The following is a 22,287-nucleotide window of genomic DNA, read 5'->3' as shown; positions in this document are numbered from 1 at the left end:
CTAGCACTGTAATGCGATCACGGACTCGACACGTTTCTATGCGTTCATCCATCATCCACGAGCGCCCAGTCTATGTATCGTCGAGATCATAGCATTGCAAGCCGATTTCAGAATGTCCAGTTTTCACTGGGGCTGCACTTCGGAGGCTCGAAGGAGAGCATAAATATATAATAAAACGACGGCAGCAATCATAAACAACAACAGTACTAGTGCAAGAAACAATACACTTCTAGAAGTACATACAACCCAAGAAAATCATATGATAATACCTCAAGTCCTCCTGATCAACTTTCCCCTCGCCTGTTCTGAGCTCGTCTCTTCTTGAGTTCATAGAATCGCGCTGTTGCAGCCGCCGAGCCTACATACACGACGCATGAATTGATCGTCAGCCATCTGCGCAACGGGCCAATGAGAGACCAAACACATGCACCTTTCTTCGGCGCACCCCCTTCCTATATCCCGTGACCCAAGAGAGCTGCGCACAGGGAACCATACGACCATTAGCACCCGATCCAAAACATCACTTGGAGTGGGTCCAACCGCGAGGAATGTTGAGCAGTAGACGACTCAAGCGCAATGGACCGCCTGCCAGGCGTTGTCTGTCGGAGACCGTAGATGAATGTATCTGGTGCATTCGATGGTGACAGAAGATCGGAATGAGGAAAGAAGCATAGACTGTGCGTGGTTAAGTGTGAGTCGCGGTCGAGCGAGTAAAGATAACATCACGTACCAAAATCGTTCAGAGCGGAAGTCATGTTGTTACAATAACCAATACTGGATCCGGTCGAGCAGGATCTTTTGAATTACAGACTATAGACAAGGCGAGATGCCTCGGGCCTCAGGGATGTTGGTGGTGCAGTTTTGATGTACACTTCGTGGTTTACAACAGTGGTTCAAGAATTTGTCAAAAATCAACAGAAGTTCGGCCAATTGGAAGCCACCCACAGTTGTCAAATTCCGATGCTTCCATCAACCAAGATAGTACCTGGAGCTCTTTATACGTTCACGAGTTACGACGGTCACCTTTCAGTTCTGCAGAACATCCCGAACATGTTTATGTCGATTTGAATTAATAGCAACAAGGCTGCTTTCGGGCGTCATGATTATCTAAGCATTTACAGAAGTACACATCTTGAAACTCTGTTTCTAAGTCATACATGCATTCACAGGCACTTTCTTTACAAGCGGTCTACGGGCGATGTTCACGTCATGACTGATCGACGATCAAGCTCAATTTGACACTCACTAACGTTGCCGAGGTCACTGCAAGCCTCCTTGACCCGTGCCGAGAGCGTTTTCCTCTCCCTCACGAACCCAGACACGGGGGTCATAGAACTGCAATCAGAGATGAATGACAGAAATGTCATAAAAGATAAGCTAGAACGAACCTTCTTGTTAGGTTTGTCTGCGCCCTCGGGGTTACCAACTTGAGTGAGCAGGTAATCTTTTTTCTTGAAAACAAAGTCCTGAGAGATAACGGTCAGCCATTGCGCGATCTCCAGGACTGATGGTCAATCGTACCCTAATACCAGCGAGGTAAGCAAACTGGGTATCTGAGTGATAGTTTCCGCGTCAGCGACTGGATTCATTACTAAACCTAACAGACTCGCCGGTATCAACGTTCATTTTGACGACACCATGGTTGACTGCAGTCCTGATCTCCTCCTTGGTTGACCCAGAACCACCGTGGAACACGAGGTAGAGAGGCTTCTCGAACTTGCCACCGAGTTTTTTGCTACTGTAAGCTTGGTGCTTGCCCAGCAACTCAGGCTGGAGCTTGACGTTTCCAGGCTTGTAGACGCCGTGCACGTTACCGAACGCAGCAGCAATGCTGAAGTTGGGGCTAATCGCACTCAAAGCAGCGTGGACATCGTAGATGTCCTCGGGTTGCGTGTAGAGGGATGCGTTGTCGACACCAGTGTTATCAACACCGTCCTCTTCACCTCCGGTGATACCAATTTCCATCTCTAGCCAAATACCAATAGGTGCCATGCGCTTGAAGTATTTGACGCAAGTTGCGATGTTCTCTTCTTTTGGCTCTTCGGACAGGTCAAGCATGTGTGAAGAGAAAAGGGGCTCTTGGTGCTCCTTGAAATAAGCCTCATCGGCAGCAAGCATGCCATCAAACCATTGAAGGAGCTTATGGGCACAGTGGTCGCTGTGAAGAACGACAGGCCTGATATCCATCGTGGATCAAAATAACATAGATCCCAGGCAAAGGTAAGACTCACACGCCATAGGCCTTCGCAACTGTGCGAATGTGGTGGGCAGCAGCGATAGCTCCCAGAATGGAAGCTTGCTGGTTGTCATTTGATAGACCTTTCCCGGCGAAGTAGGCACTTCCACCCTGAGAGACCTGGAGGATGATTGGAGCCTTGATGTCTCTGCGGAGCTGGATGTGAACATTTTGTGAATCGCTAAGACTCATTTGCTGACCTTGCGGCTTCCAAGACGGCGTTAGCGGTGGATGAAGAAGTGACGTTCTTGATGGAGTCAGGCCAGGAGACTGTGGTTGATTTCGTCACTCACTATAGCCTGGTGAAGAGATCGTCGTTTCAACAGGATATTTACTTCCGATAGGAAAGGCACTCACAGGAATGGCAAACTATTGAAGTAGAATCGCAAGGCGCTTCATTAAGAAAATAGGATACAGTAAGTCGAGAGCGACGTACCTTGTTCTCCTTTGCGTAGTCGAACAACTTGCGAACGTTATCTCCAGTTAGGACACCAGCCTGCGAGTACGTCAGTGGATCAGCTTGCCCGATGATTCAAGTTGACTGTACTAACGGGAACGATATCGAGGACACCCATGATGAATCGACGAGAGAGTGCGATAATGGTAGATCTGAAAGAAGATGGAAAGAGCGTCAGAACAGCCTTTAGAATGGGAGCGAAAAGGTACCTTATAAGCTACCGATGGAGTGAAACGACTTTGAGATTGATTATAATCTCTCCCTCGGCGTCCGATATCACCCAATTTGTGTCACGTGACTAATTTAAATATCGCATCATCTCTCCAGGTGCAGTACATACTTACTAAATCGGGGCATAATTCTTGGAAAAACGTTCGATACAACCAGCGTACGACATCCTTGGAAAGTACGTTCACTTCGGGATCAACAAGTATGCGATTCCCGGAGACCGTGGTTTTGCAATCTGGTCCCAGGCCGCCCCACCGTCCCCCTTGTTTCCTAGGCAGACTCCCAAAGTCCCATAATTGGGCACCGACTTCACACCAAACCATCCCAGGCTAGTCCCACACCCAGTGTTCTGCCAGTCACTGACCGTGGTGTCCGTTCAGTGAACCTAAAGGGTGTGAAAGTCAGCGACAGTCGACGAAGTTCACTTGAACGTGAACGTGTCGGGTACCATGGTCCTTGTTCCTTATATAGAAACTGACTTGTTCAACGCTATAGATAATAATGCCTGCCCTTGTGTCATTGTTTGACTGCTTCTAACCCTGGTGTGGACCGGTCTATCACCTCTTATTAGTAGAAGCACCTGATCCATTTGTAAGTTCTGACATATATCTAGCACTGAGTCTGTAATGCGATCACGGACTCGACACGGTTCTATGCGTTCATCTATCATCCACGAGCGCCGAGTCGTCCGATCCCCAACTTGCGTCCTTATGAGATAGTATTGTAAGCCAAGCAGTCAGCATCATCCGTTATCAGCGCTTCGACCTCATACGCATGAAGACTGGCCTCGATATTTGCGACCATGTAACTATAAAAACAGGGTCAGTCTTGCTGTCTTCATCCAGCTAATCCACCAACAATGTACATCCCTCCATTCGATACCACCTCCTACTCCACCACCACCCAATCACCCAATCCATCCTGGACATATGGCCAGAGAGTCGATGCCACTCCTGCCGGAAAAGACTGGCTTGCAGGCGAATCTGCAGGCTGGAACGTCTACAGCACAGCAGAAATGGACAAGACGTACGTACTCCTGCACATGTTTATCAGCCGCGGTCGTGACCGTGATCGACAGCAATCTCAACAAGCTCTTGAATTCAGGCGTTTTACCGCGCCCCATGTCACTCATATCCACGATCAGCGAGGATGGGGTAGAGAACTTGGCACCCTTCAGGTAAGACACGCCTCCATAATCTGACACATTCTGCATGCTTACCTGACTTGCATCCACCAGTTGGTTCAACACAGTGAGCAATGCGACAAACAATGCATCCCTCTAATGGTGTACTAACATCTTCCCATAGGTCACGAACTACCCGCCTGTCATCTCATTCGCGATCAACCACAATGCTACAGGCAGCCTCAAAGACACTACCACGAACCTGAAGAACGGCCAAGGATTCTCTGTGAACGTCATCAGCGAGGCATTCGTCGAGAATGCAAATGCAACTGCTGTAGACGCTCCTCCCGAGTTCGACGAGTGGGCTCTCAGCGGTCTGACAAAGGAGAAATGCGTACGCGTGCACCTTCATCATTCGATATATGCGCTAACAGCGACGCGTTCAGGTGCAAATAAGAGCCTCGCGCGTCAAGGAAAGCGCTTTTAGCATGGAATGCGAGGTAATTTCATTTCACGCCTAGCCCGTTCGCCCGCTGACATCGTCGCCTCTCAATAGCTGTACAAATCGATCGATATCACTCACCCAGTCACAGGCGAGCACAACAGCACGCTCATCCTCGCGCACGTCAAGTACTTCCATGTGCGCAAAGACATGCTTACAAGCAGAAGCGCCGTCGACCTCACAAGGTTCAAGCCTGTCGCGCGTGTGGGCGATATCTCATATGCCCGGGTCGGGGATACGTACAGGATCCCTGTTCCATCATGGGCGAAGGAGGAGGCGGAAATTCAGGAAGCATTGAAGACTCTCGCATCACCATAAAATAGAACGAGGGTGGCTTATCATTTCTGGGGGACATATACCATAGATCATACAGATATCCGAGTCAGCATCCAGGCGAGATAGAGTTGCAAACACATGATGTGAATAATGATCGACTTAAAAACAGATCTACGAGGAAAACGTCCAATGAAAAGTATATTGACGATCAGAAGGCATCATAATATGGTACAACCTGTGCTTTACTGCTCAGCCTGTTATGCAAGATCAGTATTATAAGTAACGGCGATCGATACGATAATTACATCAGGTGTTTCACCAGACTTGACAGAATCTTGCGACATTCTGCTAGTGTTTATGGACTCGGATTCACACCCGCTGCCACATTGATCTTCTGAGTCATCCAAACTCGTGAAGTCTGGTAAGCGATCTCCATTGACGCAATCGCTAACGAGGGAATGAGCCATGCTGTCGACAAGATCAAGCTGTTTTTCTCCAACAGCGAGTGACGTTATGTCAGGGTTGTATGTGGACATGCAAAAGTGGAGGCGCTCATCGAGTTCACCCACATTCCCTTTAGCGAGCTCTTGGAGCGAGGTGTCCCAAGGTTCTGATGCAGCACTGGCATATGTGCTACCGTCGTCTTCAAGAACCATCGAAAGAAATCTTTTGTATTCTTCGATAGCTTGGATTTCCCAAGCTGTTGTCAGAGCACGCATGCGCCTCCATTCAATATCGGCGTGTTTCGTGATGACGGCTTGCGAAATTTCTTCAGAAGACAGGTGTTGCAATCGACTTTCGAGTAAAACCTTGCCCTGGCATGCTGCTTGATTATAAAAAAGCTGCGGGCATGCACCGCTTAACGTACCTTCTGAATGTCCGGTAAAGTTCTAGAATCAACGGGGGAAAGTTGGCTTGCAGCGTAGCGGCGCTGTGATGTGCTGGGGTCACGCCTCTCGTAGGGCTTGCGTTGTGCTTTCGCAGAATGCACATAACGAGACAAACTCCGGACTATGGGAGGAGCAATTGCAGGTGCATTTATGTCTTCATGGGATGAGTCATAGGGACCAGTGTCAGATAATGATAGTGATCTTGCACGGCGTGTGGGTGGTGAGGTGACAGTACGACGCGTATGATGAGTCGTGCTATTGGCAATAGCCGAAGGGCAATGGAAATCTTCTTCACGGTCGTTCAGAAGACCATTCGCTTCACCCTTGCTTGGGCTTTCATAGTCAGGACGATGGTGTCTGAAGATATTTTGAGGAGGAACCTGAACAGCGGCCATACTTTGTGGACTCTGGAGACAGTAGGATTGAGTTTGAAATCCTGAGGTGCTTTTTATGGACGTGAGGGGCTCGACCCTTTGCCGCATCACTGCCGCACCACACCGAAACTAGGGTTTTGCGAATGAGGGTATGGCGTCTGGTTGACCGGCAAATTAGCATGGCCTTCACAGAGGGGATGCACAAGCATATGATAGATCATAATCAGCCACGATAGATTTGATCCTGCCCGTATAATCATGATGAACCAGGTAGGCGCCAAAAAGACATACATCGATCTCCCAATAGTCGCTCTCAGATTCCCTTGAAGACGCCCGGCCGCCACTTGAAGCTCGCCTTGTGACATGTATACAGTACCATCAATGAATGGGGGATAGGCATAATGTCATGTGCTAGTACTAGTTCGTATATGATCAGGTCTGCTCAGGAAACACCACTCAACACATCTATAGCAACAAATTAAATAATTTACTCAACGTCCCTGGCCTCAGGATACAACTCATGCGCCACTTGATCTGCAATGGCCTCCTCATGGTCAAGAGGCCCGTGAGATTTCCGATGATCCTCAACATTCTCACCCAGCTCCACCTCGATCTCTTTTTCCAGGATGCCGATGACTTCAGGACGCGCCTGACCCTCTGACCCACCGGTAGCACTCATGCCGCCCGCTTGCAACTTGACCTCTTCTTTTTTCTCTTCGGGTGCTGCACCGGTCGGTTCAAATGTCGCCGCGCTAATCTCCTTCTCATCCACATTATTAACCGGCACATCTTGTGATATCCTCATCTGGCTCTTGATTTCCTTCTGTTCGTCCTTCGCAAATACATCCCGCCCGGGCTCCGGCACACCAATAGGGACGGCGGTGCTCTGCTCGTCTTCAGGCGGCACGACCCCATCTTGCCCGAGCTTGTCCTCGACCACAATAGCCGCGCGCCCGCCGGGCTCACCGCCAATGGTTGCCATCGGTGTGGACCGGTTCAGAGTAGGAACAGTGACACCTGAATACTGAGAGTACTGTTCGGCGTTTAGCTAAAGTGCTCCTTGAATTACATAAAACTCACATCGTCGAAAAACTCATTACTAACAAATGCTCATCAAAACCCAAACTCCTGATGCAACATCCAAGACTCACCAGGCAAAGTCCCACGTCTTCACCCATTGTGCGTTGGAGCACTTCTGTTTTGTCCAAGGATTGCCATACGCCAAGGAACTAAACTTTGAGTACGTAATGATCGCTATGATCATGAGGACGGCAGCAATCTGTAATCGAATCTTTGGTCGTAGAGTCGATGTGGCGAGGTCGAAAACAGCGCAATTAAGCAGGATTGCAAAGTACAGTGCAGGAAAGTAGTGGTGAAGGAAGAGCTGACGGCCCATGAGGAAGAAGGGGAAGTAATGCATGCAGTACCCGACGAAGAGAAAACCGCAGAGGGAATCATACTTGACAACCTTGGCTAAAACAGATTCCCCGGATCAGAATGACACGAGACCGAAGTGCACTAATCCTCACTGTTGTCAAAATCACGGTATCCTCTCTTCGCGCGAAGTAGGAGGAAGCCTCTGACGATCATGTATGTAATGACTGAAGCCGTGCTTGACCACCAAACAAATGGATTACCGATTAGGTAGATCTGGCGATGATCCTTGACCCAGAAATTCTGGTATACAACTAATCAGATATGAATCACAAGTGCAATCGTACAACTCACAATACCACGGCGAAGACGAGGCCAGGTCAAAGGTCGAGAGTCATACATGTGACGGTCGGTCAATCCAGCATTCGTTGTCCACATGACCTGCTGCAACTCCCAGAATTTGGACAAGAATCCGGGAATCTTGTAATTGACCTTTGGAGCATCAGCCGATACTATGAAAAGGTGGTTCTGAGAATACGCCCGATTACAAGATACAGAGACCTTACATTGTGGATGCTTTGTAGCAGTCTCGACGTACCATAGCGAGTTTTCCTTGACAGCGTTCTTGTTGCATGTGACCTCCTGCTGATCGAAGCCCCACTCAGGGAGTTTCACTTTGTGCGAGAAGAGGTAGCAGCCTGTATTCAAGTGCCTGAGCTTGAAATGCGTTCTTAACGTCCTCAAGCGCTTGCTCGACTCCTTATCACTACTGTCGCCCTTTTCAATCTCAACAACCCAATCATCGTTGATGTCGCCGATAAAGCCAGGCATGCCGTACGCTGAAACCTCGTTCTGGAAGTCAACATCCGAGACAGGCGGGCGGACTTCGTGTGAATGGAGCCCCCTGTCGGTCACGAGATGCCTTAGCTTGATGTGGGAGCCGTGGTCAATATACACGATAGGCTTGTGTTCGTAGTCGTACTGTTCATAATTATTGACTGTTGCGTTAAGTACTCGCCAGAGATTATTATCATCCCTATGCGGGTAGAGTGTGACTTGTTGCTCTGTCCAGCTATTTAATGAGAGATGAGATAAAACGGGAGTCATACGTACGTCCACTTCCTCCAGGATAGTTGTGAGAATGAGAGTGCAGATAACCGCCTTGTGTGTTCAGATGTCGGATTGTGATATCCGAACCAAGGGCAACATCTATGATAATATGAAATGAGCACATCCATGTGCATGGCCGCAATATACGGACCTGCATACGTGTCCTCCATCCCCAGCCCCAGTGTCTGCCTGAATTCTGAGCTCATAAACGCGTCACCCTCTCCTGAGCTTCCAAGAATAATGAAATGCAGCTGGAACATGGTCATGTAGAAAAGGACGGGTATCAAGATAAGACAAACAGCCCGCGCGAAGAAATGCCTCGCCCACATCCTTGGACTAACACGAAGATCGCCCAAGAGAAGCCACAGTTGCAACATAGTGCACACACCAACCGTCGCAATTGTGAAGAGACCGACCCATTTGCAGGATACGACAGCGCCCAGGGACAGACCAGTCAAAGCGAGCCATGTCCACCACTGGTTGGTAAATGGCTCTTTCTTGTCCTCATTCGAAAACCCGACAAAAAAGAAGACGGCGAGGGCCGTGAAAAATACGAGGGGAGAATCCAGTAGGATATGGCGAGATTGTGTGACCAATCCGTTCTCGAATGTCAGAAATATTGATGCTAGTAGTGCAGTGGTTGCGCGACAATCAAGAGCTCGTAAAGTGAGATATGCGATTGGGATAGTTGCGACTCCGAACGTAGCGGGTACCATTCGCATGGCCACGTATGGTGCATTTTCGAATACCCTAGTCAATGGATGCTCAACGATAGAAAGATGCCGTTTGAGACATACTCACTTCCCAATCTCCTTGAAGTCAAAATCTCCGTTGAAACCAGATATGAAGGCTGCCGCAGTGATCAACAACTTTGCAAGTGGAGGGTGCACATCGACGAAATACCGCGTTTTGATATAGCGCGCTGCAAATTTACCAAAGTGAACCTCGTCGAAACTGACGGATATGTCAGATGAGTAGAGTGAACATCTGGTACACTCACACCACACTATCTGGTTTCGATATTCGAAACATCCTGACGCCAAGTGCAATTAGAAGGACAACCGCCAGCAGTTTCCATTCCCCAGATGTGATGTTGAGACCACCTGGTGAATGACTTCTTCGCCCAGGTCCATACCCTTGGAAGCTGCTTCACGTCGTTCATCTGCGCTCAAGTGGTCTTGTCGTATTGGTGGATATTTATGAGACGAAGGAGCGACATGTGGAAGACCGGGTGGTGGAGTAGCTGGACGCCGCACTCTGACATTGGCGGCCATGACATAAAGAACAAAGGCAAACAGAGATAATGTAAAGGGAGTACTAGACAATGAATGATAGGAAAATTCGCTTTGGTGGCGAGTGACGCACGGCAGTATTCAGGGTTTGTTCTTGTTGAATTTACAAGGCTTTAGTAAATAGATGTAAACAATCTCGCAACGAAAATCCTCTTATGAACTAGACTATAATGAAGTGAGTATCATGAGAATCAGCAAATATTGTGGTTATTAATAATAGTAGGTAAGATTGTGATTAACTTATTCAGATTCCTCATCCTCAGATTCCTCGCGTTCAGATGCTTCCTCTTCGCTCTCTGACTCCTCGGAGTCCTCGCTTTCTTCTTGACGAGGAACAACAAGAACCGAAGTCCCTCCGTCTTTCGTGACACGAGCACGTGTCTTCATGATAATGTAACGTCTTCCAAATTGGCTCATCTTCAAGACAGCTGGGGTATCACCTTCGGGCTGGGAATCTCTTCATCCTGGGGGAACACACCAAGCCCCGATGGCGCAAGAACAATCGCCTCACCAGTCTGGACGTTTGCAATATATTAGCAAAGCCTTCTGTTTAAACATCTGACGTACCTGGAGCTTGACAACCGTGTCAAATGCTGCATCTACAGACACGTCAGCAGAGATGTGCCGTGCGAGATGGTCCCACCACGCCGGAGAAGAAAACCGATGCATAATAGCGACAGTACACAAGTCTAACAAGACAGGTGGTACCACAGTTGGCTCTGTGTTTTTGTATAAGCACCGCCTTGTCCGACCGAGAGCTGGAGTTACCTTGAGTAGAAATGATGACACGCATCCCTAAATGTCTCTGCTCTCTCGTGAGGGTCAAAATGGCCTTGGTTAGCCCTGAAACACCTCTGTTTGTGAACAAGTACTATAGTACGTTAGAACGGCACAACTTTAAAGAGATATCGAGCGGAATACCTTGTGGGCTTCATCGACAACAAGAACCTTTCCAGTTTCAACCTCAGCCCTCACGAATAGCCTCGTGACGATCTCGAACAAACCGCACGCAGAGCCTGTGTCAATGAATGGATCCGATAGATCAACAATGGTCAATTGTCCTGCAGCGAAACGACGCGGGGTCGATTTGGGAGCAAGAACATTTGACCTTGGTCCACTGATATTGGCGTACGTCTTTGAACCAAAAGCGGCTGGCTGTGGACCATTGGACACCATGAACGAATTCAAGAGGGCTAAACGCTGCTCAAGACCGGCAACTTGCGCGGGGTTGAACGATCTTTTCTCGTCATCAAGTCGGTCCATGAATAGTTTGTACGAGAATGACTCTCCCAAATCTCGGAGAATGCTCTGGGAAGAAGCGTTCAGACTACAACACACCCTGGATAGACTGTCATTTATGACTCACCAAAACGATCTGGATGTAGAGTGGCGCGGAATCTGACGACCCGACAGCCATCATAGATAGAAAGGCTTGTGCATCTAACTCTGTTTCATTGAATAATAAGGGAACCACTTCAACATTCTTTCCAAGAGGGGCGTAAACGCTCTTCATAGTATTGAGAGAAGACTTCGACACGAAGACTCGCACTTTCGGCGTTCTTACACCCTCCGTTGACGGAACACCGACCCATGCAGCCTCGCTCGGAAGAGAACCGACACCACCTTCCCCAAAGTGGAGGACTAGTCCTGCTAGAGACTGCTGCAGGGAACCTATCTCCTGGAGTTTCGGAATGAGCATGTTTTCAAGGAGGACCGAAACTGTATGTGATTTTCCCGAGCCTTGCACTCCGCACACTACAGCGGTGAATGGCGTATTCTGGAGAGCTCGTGAGATACACAGGCGAAATGTTCAGAAAGACTCACTGTGTTGACATAGAGTCTAGGATCTACAGGGACGTAGGCACTCGATTTCGAACTTGGCACCGAACATGAATATTAGGGACACAGAAAGAGAGAAACGACCTACTATATTGACAACACTTGACCCATCACTCCATATGGTGTGGAATGTTTCTTGTATCCAGCAGTGATATACGCTTCTCTTGTAATGAGAGGCGCGGCCTGTAGTTCGTGGTCCTTACTGAGGTCTGACGCGTCTACTGTCAAACTCCGGAGGTGCTTCAACTCCACCTGCATCGATGAGAAGCAGAAAGCCGACAGGTATGGGAAGAACAAACTTTGGCAGCTTTCACTTTGTCAAGGTCATAAATAGGCTCGTTGATTGCTTCTGCGGGTTCTACTTGAGGTTTAATGTTATCTTCCTTTGCCTGTCAAGATATTAAGTTGCATAAATTCTCAAGGTCCAACCCGTACATACCACAAGGGGCGCCTCGGTGTTGGCCGACTTCTCTGCTTTTGGTGAGAGGGTCGTTCCGGAGCTCGACCTATCAGTCCTCGAAGAGAGCTAAGAAATTTACAGTATCAGTTAACAAATTAATTTTCACAATAGTGTAGTTCGTTACATTAGTCCTGAACGTAAACGGAGCTGGTTTTGTCGATGTTGAAGTCTTGCGAATGGTCGAGGCCACACCGGATGCAAGCGGAGGTTGCTTGGAAGGCTGACGGGCAGCAGGTTTCCGCGATGTTACCTTGCCTGCCTTGCTCGTGGTAGCTGTTGCACTCGGAGGCAGGGCCGATCCAGAATTTCCGCCAGAAAACTGTAAGACCCGTTGGCGGAGCTACATTCAAATAAGTCTCAACCAGCACGCACCACGAACTAAAATCAAAACTGAGTGAGCAAGATAGAACTTCTATGATAAAGCTACCAAAAAAAGATACACTGACCATCGGGCTAGCAAACGTCGAAAAATCCTCAAGACAAAGAGGGAATTTTTGAACAGGGTCGAGGTTAGTCGAATGCAAAGACGCGTTTATATATATCGAATTAGGACACCACGACCCGATCACGTGCTAATTAATTTCCTGAGGTTGACAGCCTAGGCCTCGAGTTAGGCTGAGAAAAAAGCCAAGTGTACTGTGAACGTCTGCCGCGGTACGACGGGCAAACCCCCCAAGAGCTGCTTTCAGTCACGAATGTGGCACAAGCTGACGGGCCGGGTAAGAAAGGATATGATGGTTTATCATAATATAATGATATGTTCGTTTCATTTCAAGACGCGACTAGTACCCGGCGAGAAGATATCATCGTTGCATCACTGTTACTAGCGGCCACGAGGTCACCAGCTTGCTCTTCCCCAAGTCTCCAGGAAAACTTGTAATTGGAAGGATTGGAGAAAACCTCAATTGTCCTCGCATTTGGTTACGCTGATTGACGACCGAAACCGAGGACAATGTGCCCCTGTGAACATGCTGAGAAGCTTCAAGATTTACTATTAATACGGCACCACGTGGTTCACCATCACTCTCGTCACCTCCTCAATGAGCTCACGCCCGTTGTGCCTTCGGCACAAATCGAAGGAGCGCTACGCGCTCCTTCAGGGGAGAAAAATGAGTGTTGTTCCTTCGTCACAGGAAGCCAAGGAGGGCTACGCCCTCCTTTGGCTTCCTGGCCTCAGGCTGCATCCTAATAAATTGTGCATTTTGAATGATTTTGAAATATATTTATGAGCAGCTTTTCAAAAAACTCAAAGTACAATCTATCACACCACATAAAAGTACATAGTACTACATACAATCAGTCAGTGCTATGTTCTTTGAGCAGGATTTTGACCAATATAAAAATACAAAATATGTAACAGTATCATTGAATGTATTTGTTTTCCCATTTTTCCCTGCTTCCCATCTAGGGATCAGCAGGGGTATGGGAAACCCTTGAGGGTAGGGGTAGGGGTTTGGATCTGAAGACCCCTGTACCCTGGGAATATACCTCCAAATTGATTACCATAGGAGTGATGGATCAGTATAAAATTTGAAGTTGTACATGTGCCTTCAAATGGTAATATATGTGATTGGAAAAAATGTTACCATGGGGTATACCCATGCTAATCCCTACTCCCTACTCCCTACTCCCTACTTCCTACTCCTGTCTCCTGTCTCCTGTCTCCTGTCTCCTGTCTCCCGTCTCCTGTCTCCTGTCTCCCATCTCCCGTCTCCCGTCTCCCGTCTCCGTCTCCGTCTCCCGTCTCCGTCTCCCCGTCTCCCGTCTCCCGTCTCCGTCTCCTCTCCGTCTCCCGTCTCCCGTCTCCCGTCTCCCGTCTCCGTCTCCCGTCTCCCGTCTCCCGTCTCCCGTCTCCCGTCTCCCGTCTCCCGTCTCCCATCTCCCGTCTCCCTTCTCCTGTCTCCCGTCTCCTGTCTCCTGTCTCCCGTCTCCCATCTCCCATCTCCCATCTTCCCAATCTCTCGTTTCCCATCTCCCAACCTCCTGATCTCTCTGTTCCCATCTCCCATCCTCCCGATCTCCCTGTTTCCCTGTTCCCATTTTCCCATCCTCCCCATCTTCTGTTCTCCTATCTCCTCCCCTTCTCCCTGTTTCCCATTCCCAATTTTCCTGTCTCCTCACTATCTCCTGTTCTCCAGTTGTCAAGTCTCTACTTTCTCTATTTTTTATTTATTTTTTCACAACCTTTTCTCATTCATTTCCTGTCACCACATATATTGTTGTCCCCCTGTCTGCAAAATTATATCATGTTGTTCCATTTTCAATTTTATTATTTACTGTATGCAGTAACATAAACAATTACATTACATAAGGAAAATACTTGTATTGCGTAGTGCGCTGCTCTAATGGGCAAGTGAGTCGGCGCTCGAAAGCCACGCGAGAAAACCACGCGAGATTTCCAAAAACAGGTTTAAGCGAGGTAAGCGAAATACGCGAAATACGCGAAAGCCACGCGAGGCGCGCGAACGTTTCCGAAAACCGTCGTACTTTACTTCTTAGACGAGCTCACGCCCGTTGTGCCTTCGGCACAAATCGAAGGAGCGCTACGCGCTCCTTCAGTGGAGGAAAATGAGTGTTGTTCCTTCGTCACAGGAAGCCAAGGAGGGCTACGCCCTCCTTTGGCTTCCTGGCCTCAGGCTGCATCCTAATAAATCGTGCATTTTGAATAAGATCACGCCTTGATAGTGGATTTCGAAAAGAGGTACATTTATGAGCAGCATTTCAAGAAAACTAAAAGTACATAGTACATAAGATCAGTCAGTTCTATATATATAAGTACATCAATCGTTGATACGATCTGTGAGTCCTCTAAGCACTTCTGTATATACTACATTGGTTGTATTTGAGCCTTCTTCATGCTCCGGAAAGATAGCAAACACCCTGTCTGGGTGGGTGCAGCGAGATAAAGCCACATAGAGTTGTCCATGGCTGAATACAGGAGTCCATAAATTAAGGCCAACCCACTTGACGCTTTGACCTTGCGCCTTGTTGATTGTCATAGCGAATGCAAGACGAACAGGAAACTGGCGACGCTTGAGGGGGATTGGGTTCTCTTCAGAGCTGGATTCCATAGTGATGCGAGGGATTAGGACTGTGTTCTCATCGACCTGCTGATCTTCATCGTCTCCATCCCTAAGAACACGGCACCTAAGGACACGGGTGGTCCAAGACAGGAGTATCATGCGAGTTCCATTATAGAGTCCCTGCAAGGGGTTCAAATTGCGCAAAAGCATTAGAGGAACACCTGCTTTGACCTCCAATGTGTGCAAAGGGAAGCCTGATGGGGCGAGGGTATGAAGGAACTCTGGGGGAATGTAATCGTATTCTCTCTCCGTGACTGAGTCTGCACTGGTGAAGACTGCTTTTTCTCCAGGGAATGATTCGAGGATAGTGGCATTGATTTCATCCACATCAGTGTTCTTTGCAGAAAGAATGGTGCGATCCAGGAAGTATGAATCGTTTAAGGGAGGACGATCAGGGAGCAGAATTCTTGAGTATAGGGCATTGATGAGAGACTGGAGGTCATTGTTGGGACACCGCATGCGGGCAGGAAGGGTCACAGTTCCATCTTCATTTGTGCCCCTACCAGCTCCAATCTCAAGAAGCCACCTTGCAAAATCATCAGAAGTGGGATCTTGACCAAGACGCATATTTCTCTTGAGATGGAATATATGAAGCCTTGACCAAATGCGAGATCTGCAAAAGGTAGTGCCCACTATCTGCTCCCTGGATCCATGAGGCACCACCGGCAGGGTCTGTCTGAAGTCTCCTCCAAAGAGCATGGTTATTCCTCCAAAATCAGCATCAACATTCAGAAGATCACGTAATGTGCGGTCAAGGCATTCCAGGATGTGGCGGTGTAACATTGGAATTTCATCACAGATGATTAGGGAAGTGGCCTTGAGAAGCTCATGAAGAATGTCTCCTTTCTTTATGTTGCAAGAGCTGTCTTCATGAATAGGGATAGGGATCTTGAATCGCGAATGAGCTGTACGTCCACCTGGCAGGAGGAGAGAAGCGATTCCGGAGGAAGCCACACATAGGACGATCTTGCCTTCAGCACGGAGTTTTGAAGCGATGAGCTTGCAGAGATATGTCTTGCCACATCCACCTGCACTGTGGACAAAGTATGAATGTCCTGGTCTGCGCTCATCCCGATGCATTGCATCATCGACCACCGTATCAAAGACCGCCCTCTGCTCTTCATTGAGAGAAGGAACTCCTCTATCCACCACCTGCTGAAGCTCTTCTTGGTTGTACTGGAGCTGCTCAGCAATCAACTGGTTGCATCTTCAGGATCATAAATGTAGATTTGAGCATATGAAGGCCGAGTACCTTCAGGGGCAATCAGGCTGCCCATAAGGTGGTGAAGAGAACTGTGTATACGAAAAGCATTTGGGCCAGAGCCTTGAAGGGCCCTATCCTCGATGGTGACGCCTACAGATGTGAATGCAAGAGCACTGTTGTACTGGCGAATCTTGGACACAAATGTTCTGTCTCCATATGCCTGTTGCAGCTCATGTGGCCATGCTGGAAAGGGAGGAAGGTCGACTTTTCCCTCCAAGCAGCATGTACCAAAGCGTGGGTTTCGTGCGGATGATTTGGTGAGTCTCTCACATGCAAAATGCATGGCATGGCAGTTGGGGCACTCCACATTAAGAGGACCAAGAGTGTGACGATCAATGGGCTCTGTGTATGGTCGAGCTCCATCTGGGATAGGGATATTTCGGACCGGCGCCTGGTTGATATTTTCATCATCCTCTGCATCGCGCTGCCGGCGACGTTCTTGCTCCTGAGTTCTTCTTCTTTCCTCGTCGTCTTCATGCTGCTGCTGAGAAGCAGGATTATCATATTCGCGCAATGCCTCTTCAAGACGCTCCTGTTGCTCGTGATCCCTCTGCTCCTGGCGATGTTGTTCCTCTTCTACCTGTTGACCTGCTCGCTGAATATCCTGAGTCTGTCTATCAGCCCGCTCAGCTTCCTGCTGCTGCAATTGCAACTGAATTTGCTGTTGTTCAGCTTCCCACTGCTGTAATTGTAGCTGGATCTGCTGTTGACGAAAAGCCTCCTCCGCTTGTCTCTGCAGCAGATCATTTCTAATGCGCTCATTTTCCATTTGCTGTTCTTGGAAATGATGTCGAAACTGAACATTAAATTGATCATGATCAGGTTCAAGTGGTGCATGTAAAGGTGGGGCAGGATCACATGCAAAGTAGCGGAGGGGATTGTCAATGTTATGTGGACCAACTGCGCCCTCATAATGAACAGCGCCATATACAGGGGGAGCAGGAGGAGCAGGTTGAACAGGTTCATCATCAGGAATGTGAGGCGCCTGTGGAGGCTGCATCCCAGCTGCCATGAGCACTTCTTGCACCTGCTGTCTTATCTCATCTCTGTCTTGTCGCCGACGATGAGCACGTTGACGGCGTCTGTCATTTTGAGCAGCATTCACTCGCTCATTCAAGCGTGCATTGTAATCAATTGGAGGAACATGATGAGCACGCTGCACGTGTGCAATTGCATTTCGTGGCAAGCCAGGATATTGCCCGACTGGTAGTGGCTCATATGGAAAGTGAGGGGGAGGTTGCCAAGCAAAAGGTCGTGGAACGGGTCCTGCTTGTGGCACATTAGCCGGCATGAAATTTGGCTGTGGTGCAGGAGGCAGAGGCCTGTCCTGATTATCATGGGCAGCACGACGACGATTGCGCCTGGTAGGAGAAGTCATTTGAAGTCGATTGAGCCTGTCATGCTCGCGTTGGGAGTGTCGATCACGTTCAGGCGTGATTTGTTCTGGATTTCTAATGTGCAAAATATGAGCATCATGCACATTGCACATAGCAAACAACTCACAGAATAGGTATATATCCATCCATGGTTGTTAAATTCAAACAGTTGTTTAGCGAGTGCAAAAATTTGCCTGAACTGATGAATAAGTTTCTATCATTGTTGATAAGAAATAATACCACAAAAAGTGTATCACACTTTATTACACTTGGCTGCAGGGAAAGGCAGTTTAACTCGAGAATTCTATTCAAAAGCAGCAGCCAAGTTGTGTAATGATTTGTGTAACCAAAAGTGTAATCAAATTTCTATTATTGCTTTTGTTATTCTCGATGCCTTTCCCATATAGTAGGAAAAGTCTGTTGTTTGTCCGTTGCATTCCCGCGGCGCAGTAGGCGTGAGTAATACTGTCCACTATATCGCATTTGGCAGTATTTTCGGACTTGTAAAAATTTCTCTCAGATTTTTCTTTCACACTTTTTCTTAGATAGTCTTAGTCTTAGTCTTAGCGGGCGCACGCGAGAAAACCACGCGAGATTTCCAAAAACAGGTTTAAGCGAGGTAAGCGAAATACGCGAAATACGCGAAAGCCACGCGAGCGCGCGAACGTTTCCGAAAACCGTTGTACTTTACTTCTTAGACGAGCTCACGCCCGTTGTGCCTTCGGCACAAATCGAAGGAGCGCTACGCGCTCCTTCAGGGGAGAAAAATGAGTGTTGTTCCTTCGTCACAGGAAGCCAAGGAGGGCTACGCCCTCCTTTGGCTTCCTGGCCTCAGGCTGCATCCTAATAAATTGTGCATTTTGAATGATTTTGAAATATATTTATGAGCAGCTTTTCAAAAAAACTCAAAGTACAATCTATCACACCACATAAAAGTACATAGTACTACATACAATCAGTCAGTGCTATGTTCTTTGAGCAGGATTTTGACCAATATAAAAATACAAAATATGTAACAGTATCATTGAATGTATTTGTTTTCCCATTTTTCCCTGCTTCCCATCTAGGGATCAGCAGGGGTATGGGAAACCCTTGAGGGTAGGGGTAGGGGTTTGGATCTGAAGACCCCTGTACCCCTGGGAATATACCTCCAAATTGATTACCATAGGAGTGATGGATCAGTATAAAATTTTGAAGTTGTACATGTGCCTTCAAATGGTAATATATGTGATTGGAAAAAATGTTACCATGGGGTATACCCATGCTAATCCCTACTCCCTACTCCCTACTCCCTACTTCCTACTCCTGTCTCCTGTCTCCCGTCTCCCGTCTCCTGTCTCCTGTCTCCTGTCTCCCGTCTCCTGTCTCCTGTCTCCCATCTCCCGTCTCCCGTCTCCTGTCTCCTGTCTCCTGTCTCCTGTCTCCTGTCTCCTGTCTCCTGTCTCCTGTCTCCTGTCTCCTGTCTCCTGTCTCCTGTCTCCTGTCTCCTGTCTCCTGTCTCCTGTCTCCTGTCTCCTGTCTCCTGTCTCCCGTCTCCCGTCTCCCATCTCCCATCTCCCGTCTCCCGTCTCTGTTCTCTCAGTCTCCCATCTCCTGTCTCCTGTTCTCCCATTTCCCCATTTTCCTGTCATCGCATTCTCTGGTTTTTGAGTCTACATTGTCTTTGTCTCCTTTTTTTATTTGAATCTTATCTCCTGTCACCACATTTGTTATCTCCCTGTCTGTAATTGTATCATATGTTGTTCCATTTATGTACATATACAGTCACTACTAATAATTGCAGTAGGCAAAACACTCAAATCCTGTTGTCCCCCTGCTCAAACACATTATTTAATGCCATGTACACATACAGTTACCAATGTTGTTGCGCAACATTCCCAATGGGTGACGTTGTTTGAGTCGCCGCTCGAAATATACATGAAAACCACGCGAGTTTCCAAATCGAGGTTAAGCGAGGTAAGCGAAAACCACATGGCCTTTGGCGAAATACGCGAAATACGCGCAAACCACGCGAGCGCGCGAAAGTTCCCGAAACCGTTCTACTTTACTTCTTAGATTAGATTAGATGCCTCACAGGCGACAACAGTGCCAACATGTCGCCCACATCGAACTTGCTGGAATGTGAAGCTCTACTTGAACCCGACCAACACTATCCCTTGTACATCACTGCCAAGAAGTACTGGCTACCGGAATTTGAAGCTCACTGGAACGATGAAGAAGCAGTCACACTTGTTTTGCTCCATTCAACCAGCTTTCACAAGGAGACTTGGCAGCCTACCCTGGAACGTATCTTCCAGTGTTCTTCAGCTCATTCATCCAAATCGTTGAAAATCAAATGCGCATGGGCAATTGACTGCCCTAACCATGGTGTATCTGCTGCTCTCAACGATGACGCACTTCAGCAGGCACCTTTTTACCGCACCTGTGAGTCCCAAGTTTGATTCCGCGATAACAGACGAACAATTGAACTGGCAAAGTCGGGTGCCGCAGATATGCAGATGCGGTCCATAGATTTATGTCTGCTGGACCAAGGTTCGGACCCATGTTTGACTTCCGAACCCAGCGTCTTGTCGGAATAGGCCATTCTCTTGGTGGAGTTGCTATGTTAGCCTTTTATCCTTCACAACTTGTGCGCTCTCGATTCACAGGTCTTGTGCCAGAACAATCTTGCAGAACCTTGAACCGGCCTTCAATTTTTCTTCTGTCATCCTCGTGGAACCCATGCTCAGTCCAACTGCGGAGGCTGTGGAGCCATTGCGCCGTATCCTCATTAAATATGCATACGAGCGAAGAGATGTGTGGTCTTCCAGAGAACACGCGTACCAGGATCTGAAATCAAAAAGGCGATGTGAACGCTGGGACCCGCGCGTCCTGGATTTGTATATCGTACATCCTCTTGTCATTCTGTTAAATTGTCACCCTAATGACCTCGTAGAAATTTGGACTCCGGACTCACCCAGGTGCGCGTCACCTGCAAGCGCCCTACGATGGTATCAGCTTAGCATGTTCACGTGATGAAGAGGTGGTACGCGACCAAAATCCCCAGTGAATTGTCAGCCCCACTGAGCTCCACTTTCAGACGATGTACAGAGAACCAGACGGTGCAACCAGACCGGTGCAGGACTTGGACAAGATTTGCCCACGCATTCCCGTCAACATTGTGTTTGGAGACAACAATGAATACATGTACGCAGTTCCTACAAACACAAGCTTGATCCTTGACGGACAGATATGCGGTGCTGTAGACCCCGCGCAGTGCAGGATGCCTTGATTGATCCGGCTTCGGGCAGGCGTTTTTCCTCTGTCACACGAATCAACGGAGCAGGACACTTGGTATGCAGCTCAATCACTTCTGACATCAAGTAATTAACTTTTACCAGGTGCCTCAGCATGCACCTAATCAACTGGGAGAACAGATATTCGATATTTTGTCCACTGCACCCTATCTCACACCATTTTCCAGGCTATAATTTATCACGCCATCTGCGTTGATTGGACGCAGTTGGTTATCGATGACAGAGATACTCGGACAGCTTCCAGTCTCGCCCATTCACCCATTGGGCTGCCATCCTCACCGACGATACCTCTCCAATGTAGTAGCCTGCCTGTCAGGGCATCCCATTTCACAAAATTTTCGTCGAGCCCCATACTCGCCTGCCATAAGTCCTCGACAATACCACCCCACGCACGCAGGGGATCGGGTACTGGTGGTTGAATATGCAACCCATGACCGTGGTACGGCGGCTTAGAAGGGATGGCAGGTCCGTTGACCGAACTAGACTTGCTGAAATCTATGCAATGCTCCAGTTGCTCGAGAATGCCAATTACCACCCTGAAAACATCTGACAGATGAAAAATTGAGGTCTGAGACGCTAGACTTAATCGTAGCGTGACGCGAGCGGCTTGTTGAAGAATGGGGAGCGATGGCGCTGCAGGACAAGAGAATGAGCTTCAAGCCAGAGCGAAAGCAAGGCCCATACCATTGCAATTCTGTAAAACCAGCGACAAGCATCTGCACAGAGCATCTTGCCACTGACCGTTCGTAGCCCGCTGCAGTTTCGCAGTATTGGCTGTGGTCAGAATGTTTTCAAGGATCTTTAGCCAGGCAAGAGTGTCTTCGTTGATGTGTGGTATTTTTACTTGCATCTCGATCCAGGATAGAAGAGATGACTTCAAAACGAGAGAAGTCGTTGCCTGGACATTGGAAGTCAGGTTGGCGAGCACCTGCAAAATAACTTGAATCAAGGGTTGATGAGAGTGTGACACTACGGACCTCCAGTACTGCGCGTCGTAACGCTTGATCGCGAACTGAGCTCTGCACAAGACTGGAAAGAAGATCCCATGTATGTCGACGTTTAAGCACCTTCCAATCTTCTGTACTCATCATGCCGTCAGAAAGGAAC

At 48.2% G+C, this 22,287-nt stretch overlaps 1 protein-coding gene across 1 annotated transcript; it reads right to left on the bottom strand.

The window, feature by feature from the left end:
- Positions 1 to 16,437: 16,437 nt before the first annotated feature.
- Positions 16,438 to 18,034, bottom strand: F5891DRAFT_1200198 (uncharacterized protein; the record flags this gene model as incomplete). The annotated part of the gene is made up of 2 exons (XM_041368809.1): positions 16,438 to 17,959; positions 18,012 to 18,034. 2 exons carry the CDS (start codon positions 18,032 to 18,034, stop codon positions 16,438 to 16,440), a joined length of 1,545 nt encoding a protein of 514 aa, XP_041216797.1.
- Positions 18,035 to 22,287: the final 4,253 nt, after the last annotated feature.

The sequence above is a fragment of the Suillus fuscotomentosus genome (genome assembly GCF_016647785.1).
Source record: "Suillus fuscotomentosus strain FC203 chromosome Unknown F5891scaffold_224, whole genome shotgun sequence".
In the NCBI taxonomy this organism is placed as follows: domain Eukaryota; kingdom Fungi; phylum Basidiomycota; class Agaricomycetes; order Boletales; family Suillaceae; genus Suillus; species Suillus fuscotomentosus.
The sequence above is the reverse complement of the archived record's forward strand: the minus strand, read 5'-3'. Positions and strand labels throughout refer to the sequence as shown.